Here is an 8,596-nt window from a genome sequence, read left to right on the forward strand (position 1 = left end):
AAGATTGTTAAAACCTTAAAATTATATAGTAATTTATTTTAAAACAAAATAAAAAAGTTTTAAAATATGGACCTAACTTATTTTTCTTATTTTGTGGTTGCGACAAGGCCGCTGTAACTAGACCGCCATTCATTTGACCCTTCTACTACTGGAAGCAGCTTTGGAACTGTGTAAGAATCCTGCGGTTTGTGCACCTTTGTGCACCACAGTTTAAAGAGGAAAAACAAAACTATACAAAACTACATATCTTATGATTTGGATTCAAACTTGGCTAATGCGGTAATGCCAAGGTTGTTCCATCTCAAAGGTTCCATTTTTGCTGTCATTTCTCGTTGTTTTTCTGCAACAACAAAAAACGAAAACAATGTTGTAGCATTGGTAGCTACCCAGCTATCTAATTGTAGTGGGATACGTCAACTGAACCAACTATATGCCCATGTATTAACAACCCACTTTCTCGAATCAAATCCTGCACCTTTTAATTGGAACAATATCATCAGGGCCTATGTTAGATTAGATGCTCCACGCAAGGCACTTCACATCCATGTTGCAATGCTTCGAGAAGGGGTTTTGCCCGATCATTATACCATGCCCATTGTTCTTAAGGCTGTGTGTCAGTGTTTCGCTGTTGAGCTTGGAAAGCAGCTGCATTCTGTTGCCGTGAAGCTTGGTTTGCAATCCAATGAGTATTGTGAAACAGGGTTCTTGGGTTTGTATTGTAAAGCTGGTGAATTTGGAAGTGCACGTAAGGTGTTTGATGAAAATCCTCAACCGAAGCTTGGTTCTTGGAATGCCATAATAGGTGGCCTTTCGCAGGCTGGGCTTGCCCAGGATGCAATAGACATGTTTATCAATATGAGGAGACATGGGTTTGTGCCGGACGGTGTCACCATGGTTAGCTTGACATCAGCTTGTGGGAGCATTGGTGACTTGAATTTGGCAATCCAGCTGCACAAATGTGTTTTCCAGGCTAAGAATTTGGAGAAGACGGATATTTTGTTGTTGAATTCGCTGATTGACATGTATGGAAAGTGTGGCCGGATGGACTTGGCATATAGAGTTTTTGCATCAATGGAGGATCGAAATGTTTCGTCATGGACATCCATGATTGTAGGATATGGGATGCATGGACATGTTAAGGAAGCACTAGATTGCTTCTGGTGTATGATAAAGGCAGGAGTAAATCCCAATTATGTGACTTTTATTGGACTACTCAGTGCTTGCGTGCATGGTGGGACAGTTCAAGAGGGAAGATACTATTTTGATATGATGAAGAATGTTTATGGAATAACACCCCAAATGCAACACTATGGATGCATGGTAGACCTGTTGGGTCGAGCAGGATTGCTTGATGAGGCTAGAAAAATGGTGGAGGAGATGCCTATGAAGCCAAATTCTATAGTATGGGGGTGTTTGATGGGTGCATGTGAAAAACATGGGAATGTGGATATGGCAGAATGGGTAACTAAGCATTTGCAAGAATTGGAACCTTGGAATGATGGTGCTTATGTGGTATTGTGCAATATCTATGCAAATCACGGATTGTGGAAGGAGGTGGAGAGAATAAGATCTTTCATGAAAGAAGGAAAGGTTGCTAAGGTTCCTGGTTATAGCCTCACAACAAATTCAAATTGAGGAGTCAACAATAAATTAATTTGGCATTGGGAATTTTTCAGTCACTTCAACTTTTGTTTTGTATGGTTCATGACTTGAAATTTTGCCCTTTCTTCTTATGATTATTTTTTTTTTTTAATTTCTGGCAATATGCTCGAAACCAAAGATAGTACCATAGCATTGACAAGTATTTGTTGTGTTAGGAGCTTAAGGCCAGGCGAAGAATGAATTTAGGATGGATAGCTTATTTAGGAAGGAGGGAAACTTTGTTATGTAATTTGTCTGTCGTTCATTACAGAATTGATAAGCTTTTTATTTTAAGAAGTCAGAAATTAAATTTTGGATTTGTAACTGAGGATTGAGAAAGATAGTGATTTGCCCAATCTGTAATGTGTGAAGAAAAAATACATTCACTTTATTATGGATAAAAAGAAAGGGAAAAGAGACTTTATTATGCAAGAAGCCAAGCTACCCAATAGCAGTGCTCACGAAGAATAAGAAATATCAAAGGTTGCTGATGATAAATTGAGAACCAACTGATGTTTGGATTTTAGGGTAAAAAATGGTCACTAGTCCGATTATCAATTTATCATCGATATGTAAGTGTAAAGATGAGAGTTTTGATGAAGAGTAAAGATTACTTTTTTTTTTTAAGTAAAAAAATACACATTCTTCTTTAAATTTAATAAATATCTTCATTCTTCACTTGATTCTATTCCACCAAAGAAAATTATGAAATACCCCACAAACGAAAAATGCAGAAATTATTTTTAATATGGTGATAAAGATGGTATTTTAGTTGAATGCTGATATTTAAAGTGTATTACAATACTGTAGAAATGCAAAAAAAATGTCCAACACCGTGTTGCCAGAATGATAACACGTGTCCAACACGCATCCTGTATATTGCAACACGCATCTTGTATGTTGACTCTCTACCTACAAAATCCACCCACATGTAATTACATCAAATAATTCTATTTTCAACAAAAACACCAATATTTTTTTCATATAAAAAAATTAACATCTATAAAAAAATACATTTCAAAAATTAAAAGCTCATGAGATTTGATTTCATCATTTTTTCTTGTGTGTTTTATAAGTCAAAAGTATTCAAAGAATTTAAACTCACTATCGTAGCCCTTTGTTGAGTACTTTAATTTCTATTTTATTTGTTTGTTTCCTTAGTATTCTATTATAATAAGATTTACGTTTAAGTTTAATGTGTTGAGTTTTTTTTTTTCAAAAGAAAACTTCTCATAGTTTAAATTAAAAAATTAGCTATTTTAATTAGAATATATTCTCTGACCCAAAAATAAAAAAGTAAAATATGATTTGAACTATGATTTGAATTTATTATAGACGTGATGTAAAAATAAGTGTCCTATGAGTGGTCTCTTTTCATTAGAAAATATTAACGTATTCAAAATTTCAATGATTTGAACTATGATTTGAATTTATTATAGACGTGATGTAAAAACTTCGTCGTTATATAATTGTTTCAATTGCCAAATTTCCGTAGAATTCTAGCTTTTTGTCTCATTTTTATTGGCCGGAATATTCTGTGTATCCAATCAAAATCCAAGATAGTCAACCAAATCATACATTGGTAACATACTAACATCTTGTATCCTATTTACTTCGGTACGACGATAAATTTATACGTACAGTACAATAAAAATATAGACAAATTAAAATACGACATATAAATTATGTTTTTCACGTCAATAATTAATTTTTTTTAAATACATATCATATCAATGATTTTATTAAATCACCCTTATACTTTAATAAAAATAAAAAGAAATTTTATTTAATTTTTATAAAAAAACTTAAATATTCTTTTTTTGTATTGGACAAAAACAACCCTAATTCTTTAATTTAATCAAAATTCAATTAACTTTAGTTTTATAATTTTAAATCTGAATCAATTTAAAAATCAAAACTAAAATACATTTCATTATTTATATACACTCAAAAATTACTTTGTTGATCATGAACCCTAATTTAATCTCTCCTACCCCTTAGTACCAAAAAGAAAAATATATCTAAAAAATTTTTGGTTTGTGTTGCACATCGCTCGTTTCGTTCATTCATTAATATTAATGTTTGTTATTCAGCGCGTCGCCTGCTTGTTGAGAAAAGTTTCCAGGAGCTTTAGCGCTGCATGTCAGCCCAAGCAAAACATTCAAGAACTGCATGCCAAATACACTTATTACTACTTTGACTTGTTTTTCTTTCTGCATTGATTTCATCATATCACTTTGTTTCCCTGTCCTATGCCATCAGCAAAGCAATCTTTTCAAGGTTAGTGAAGAAAAGTATCAATCCAGAATTAGAGCACTTGAGGCAAAAAAACACTTGAATTAAAATGCTCACTATTAGAAGTAGAGGCTATGGAAGCTAAAGCAGAAATAGTGCAGAAAACTAAAGCAATTTTTTAGATATATATTTTTTTTGGTATTAAGGGGTAAGAGAGATTAGATTAGGGTTCATGATCAACAAAGTAATTTTTGAATATATGAATAATGAAATGTATTTTGGTTTTGATTTTTAAATTGATTCAGATTTAAAATTATAAAACTAAAGTTAATTGAATTTTGATTAAATTAAAGAATTAGGGTTGTTTTTGTCCAATACAAAAAAAAAAATATTTAAGTCTTTTTATAAAAATTAAATAAAATTTATTTTTATTTTTATTAAAGTATAAGGGTGATTTAGTAAAATTATTGATATAATGTTTTTAAAAAAAGAAAAATTAATTATTGACGTGTAAAAATAATTCACATGTCGTGTTTTAATTTGTCCATGTGTTTTAATTTGTCCATATTTTTATTGTACTGATACGTATAAATTTATCGTCGAAGCAAACACCTTAGATTAAAGGTCTGATTAAGAGTTCAAATAGAAAAATTAGGTCTGATTAAGAGTTCAAATAGAAAAATTAACTCTCGCATCATCTTATTCACAAAATTGAGCATCATCAGCTAAGAGAGAACCGAATTACTGAGTTGGTAGAACAGTAGAACGGTAGAAGAGTTTCAAAATTACAAGTAAGAAGACAACCTTACTGTAAGACTATTGTCTAGGAACTGCAGTGAAAAAATGAAAACCCCTGATACTACAAATAGAGCAAGTTGTTACAAGCCAAACTTGGAAAGGGGAAAGATGAGTGAGAAAAGGTTTATGCACATACCGTGGATTCCAAAGGTACAACGCTATCCGGAAAATCATCTCTTTGCCCCGCAAGAGAGTAATATGCAAGAATGTGAGCCGGATGCTCAATGATTACTGGCATTTCCGGATTATTATTTACCGCCACGTGTCTAGAAGGAATCAACTCGATATTCCAAAAGGGGCGAGCCATAGCCAAAAGATCGCGTCCAGAAGGAGAGGCACCATAGCCTTGCACCCACAAGTACCTAAGAGAAGCCAGGCGCATTGCAGCAATGGCTAGTGCACGCTCACTAAAAAAGGAACAGCCTCTCATTTCGAGTTTCTGGAGATTCGGACAGCCCTTAGAGAATTCCAAAAGCCCTGCATCGGACTGTCCAACATAGCCAAGTAGCATCCATCTTACATTTTGGCTGTATTGCCCAATGTAGCCAAGACCCTGGTCAGTCAAGCCCCCGGGTCGGAGATAAAGAGCAAATCTTCTAAGCTTGTCACAACCCATAAGTAAAGTCCTTACTCCATTGTCAAGTGGCAAATCGGTTATTTCTGCTTCATGATCAAGCAGGACAAGGCGAAAATCACAAAGGTTTCTCAAGTGAGTTCCAATCTGTTCCAAACATGCATTTGTGATGTCAGATACATAAACAGCCAAATATTCGAGTTTTGGACATCCCTGTGCCAAAGCAGTTAATCCTCTATGGGAAACAACACCATCTTCATCTTCCATTCCTTGATCATCATCACCTCTATCAATCCTAAGCCTTTTTAACTTTGTACAACAGCGAGCAAGAACCTCCAATCCTCTATCTCCAATTACATTTCTTGACTGTTCATAAGCAAAGATATCAATTTTAAAGACCAAAGGAAATATTTTAAATGAATCTCTATTTGTTCAAAATAATGTATTGTCTTAAGCTCTAAACCGTATAAATTGATTTATCTTACAGTTTTCAAGTTTCCTTTGGTAGATGTGGCAATTTCAAATCAATATATGCAAACATAGTAATGATTGCTCGAGGAGCATACATATGTAATTATGCACGATACACATGTAAACATTCGAGAAGTAGACAGGTAAATTATGAGCTTTTCAAAGAACAAGCATTCTGGAATTTACCTCGAGGACTTCCAAATTGGGGCACTTTTCAATTAACTTGCAATGATCCTCTGTATCCAGCATTGCATACATGAGGTCCAACTTTTTTAGTATGGATGCATAAACAAACACCATTGGCAACTCATTGCTTTCAATATTTGTCAAACCCAATCGGCATAACCTGGCTGGTAATGTTACAGCATTGTACCTATCTGGTTCCTCAGTATAGGCACCTCCACAAAATTCTTCTAGAGAAGTAGCATAGCGAAAGAAGTTCACAAGATCCAAGATTTCGGAATCAGTAACTTTCACGGAGACTAAGTTGGGGCAATTTTTGGCTATAAGTTCAAGGTCCTGAATTCCTACAGCCGCAATTTCCGTCAAGTAAAAATTGAGTGACTCAAGAACCGTATTATTTGAAGCAAGCTCATGCAACCATTCACCATCTTTCTCAACAATTGTGCTTTCCTCCAAAAACAAGACTCTTAAATTCCTGCCAAATGCAAAATTTAAATTTAGAGATGCACTCAAATTCTGCAGGCATACATTTCAAATGATATCAGCCGAAAATTCTTTCAAAAATTGGTCAATAGATGTTTAGTTGATGGATATATGAAATTCATCCTACTTATTATCCCATCAATTATCAATCAATCAATTAAACTTTAAAAATGTTTTTGAAGGATTGAAGCTCTACCAGCATGAACAAGCTATTTCAGTTTAACGCTCCAATCACTAAATATTATGGAAGATTATCATACAAGTTACAAAAGAATTCACTTGACACCAGGACTAAAATGAAATTAGAGTTGCCATGTCTGCCACACAATGAATACACCTATAAACCATAATAGATAATGTAGAAAGCTGCATTAGATAGTTGAGGCACAACACTGGGTGCTGCTACTTTCATCATAGAAAATTCATGAAAAATCAGACAAGACTTGCGATCCCCAAAACACTTCCATCAATCGCACAGGTAGCGGCTATCAGTTACTTATTAGAATCATTAACCACTCCCCACCAGAATCCTCCAACTAAACAACCAAACAAAGTTACCCTAAACACACACTCACGTAGGAACAACATGAACATGCCAATTTGCCAATTAGTAATGATCTCAAGTCAACTCACTACTTTAAACATATTCATTCATCTAACAACCTTATAATTCACAACCAAAACTAACCAAGTTATATTATGCAAATAAGCAACATCAATATTGATTTTTTTTTTAATTAAAAATCATGATAATGATAAGCCTAGATTAATTAATATGATATATTATTGAATATTCATTACACATATCAAATCATCATCCTCAGAAATAAGTTATGTAAAACACTTTCTTTCTTTTCTTTTCTCTTCTTCTTCTTCTTCTTCTTCTTCTATTTTTTTCATTTTTTATTTTTTATTTTTTTACTTTTTTTGCGCTTAAACCTTGAAAATTATCATGCTACAGTAATATGCGAAACTGAAACGTGGAAGCATACCTGCAAAACCTGCCAACAAAGAAAAGGCCATCTGTGGAGAAACCAGAACACTTATCAAGCTTCAGAGCTTGAAGCACGTGACCACGTGACTTAGCAAGAACCTCAAGATCGGAGTCCTTAACAATCATGCGCCGGAAATGGAGGCTCCTGAGGCATCCAAAGTGCTGCGAGATCTCCGTCACCCAAGGCGTCACGTGACCGCCCCAATCCTCCGGTATGAGGTTGAACATCGCCGCCCTAGGCTTCCCCTTCAGCTTCAGAGACTCCAGGTGAGGGAACCGCCGCCTGAGGCGGTCCGGCGTGGTTGTGTAGCATAGCGCGATGGTGACGTGCTTACGTGTCATGGAATCGAGCTCGTACCACCGCCGACACACCTGAGACACGGCGTCGCGGTCTTTCGGGTCATCGATGTACGGAATCACGCAGTCCATCACCACGTCCACCTGGCGCGTCCTCCTCACGCTCCTGTCCTCCATCGAGATCGGTTCAGAGTCTCCAAAAATTGGAGAACTTTTTTATTATTTATTTTTCTTAAAAAAAAGAGAAGTCAGAAAGAAAAGACTATGGTGTCAGGGTGAGTGTGTTAGAAGAGGGTTGAAGTGTGAGGAGTGAGAATTGGATGTGTTTGGACATGGCGGGGACGGTTGATATTTCTGTGGTGAAAGGAATCGGACGGTGACGATTGATTTGAGTGTTTTGGATCGGAAGGGAAGCTAAAGAAAATGGTTACTAATTTAGAGGGTGAAGAGGGGGAAACGGAGAAAGGGTAGTGTTTTCTGGGTTAAGTGAATGTAAAGAGGGAAGGGGAAAGAGAAAGAGAAGAAATTTTGTTGTTGATGATGATGATGGTGATTTGATGAGTGTGTTTGTGCTTTGTGTTGGGAGAGAGTGGAAAATGGTGGGGTCAGTATGTGGTGGTGCTGATGGAGTGATGGTGGTGGTGGGGGACTCTAGCCAGGACGAAAGACAATCTGAAACGGCAAAAATTGTTCCCAAATTTATCCACTTATCTATTTATTTTCTGAATTTAACAAACTTTTTTTTTTGGTGACTTGAATTTAACTAACTTGTACATTAATTAACTTGTACATTTGAGTAAATATCCATAGTAGTCTCTGAGATTCACGCAATTACTCATAGTAATCCCTAAGATTCCGATTTTCCTATTGTAGTCCTCCAGATAGAGCTCCGAGCACTCAAACTAGTCCCTGGCCATATT

The 8,596-nt window shown here is 35.4% G+C and overlaps 2 protein-coding genes across 5 annotated transcripts; one reads left to right on the plus strand and one right to left on the minus strand.

Moving 5' to 3' along the window:
- On the plus strand, window positions 107-1,965 carry LOC107621750 (pentatricopeptide repeat-containing protein At1g77170). Its single transcript, XM_016323755.2, has one exon. It carries the CDS (start codon window positions 283-285, stop codon window positions 1,633-1,635), a length of 1,353 nt encoding a protein of 450 aa, XP_016179241.1. The 5' UTR covers window positions 107-282; the 3' UTR covers window positions 1,636-1,965.
- LOC107622809 (coronatine-insensitive protein 1) lies at window positions 2,413-8,376 on the minus strand. 4 transcript variants are annotated; one of them, XM_021114067.1, is made up of 4 exons: window positions 7,378-8,376; window positions 5,906-6,377; window positions 4,811-5,614; window positions 2,413-2,553 (listed from the first exon to the last, which is right to left on the minus strand). In XM_021114067.1, the coding sequence occupies exons 1-4, from the start codon at window positions 7,851-7,853 to the stop codon at window positions 2,428-2,430; spliced, it is 1,878 nt and encodes a 625-aa protein (XP_020969726.1). In that variant the 5' UTR covers window positions 7,854-8,376; the 3' UTR covers window positions 2,413-2,427. The 4 variants fall into 4 exon arrangements, with proteins under 4 accessions (XP_020969726.1, XP_020969728.1, XP_020969727.1 ...); XM_021114069.1 differs by lacking the exon at window positions 2,413-2,553 and adding an exon at window positions 3,588-3,886 and having other exon boundaries at window positions 7,378-8,374; XM_021114068.1 differs by lacking the exon at window positions 2,413-2,553 and adding an exon at window positions 3,588-3,891 and having other exon boundaries at window positions 7,378-8,374.

This window comes from Arachis ipaensis, chromosome B10 (genome assembly GCF_000816755.2).
Source record: "Arachis ipaensis cultivar K30076 chromosome B10, Araip1.1, whole genome shotgun sequence".
NCBI classification, from domain to species: domain Eukaryota; kingdom Viridiplantae; phylum Streptophyta; class Magnoliopsida; order Fabales; family Fabaceae; genus Arachis; species Arachis ipaensis.

Bases quoted from the DNA above. Each gene is read 5' to 3' on its own strand.
- LOC107621750 (XM_016323755.2), top strand. From the start codon at position 283: ATGCCAAGGTTGTTCCATCTCAAAGGTTCCATTTTTGCTGTCATTTCT.
- LOC107622809 (XM_021114067.1), bottom strand. From the start codon at position 7,853: ATGGAGGACAGGAGCGTGAGGAGGACGCGCCAGGTGGACGTGGTGATG. The intron at 6,378-7,377 runs GTATGCTTCCAC...TGCATTTGGCAG, and splicing joins TTTGTTGGCAGGTTTTGCAG to GAATTTAAGAGTCTTGTTTT. The intron at 5,615-5,905 runs GTAAATTCCAGA...GCTTATGAACAG, and splicing joins CCAATTTGGAAGTCCTCGAG to TCAAGAAATGTAATTGGAGA.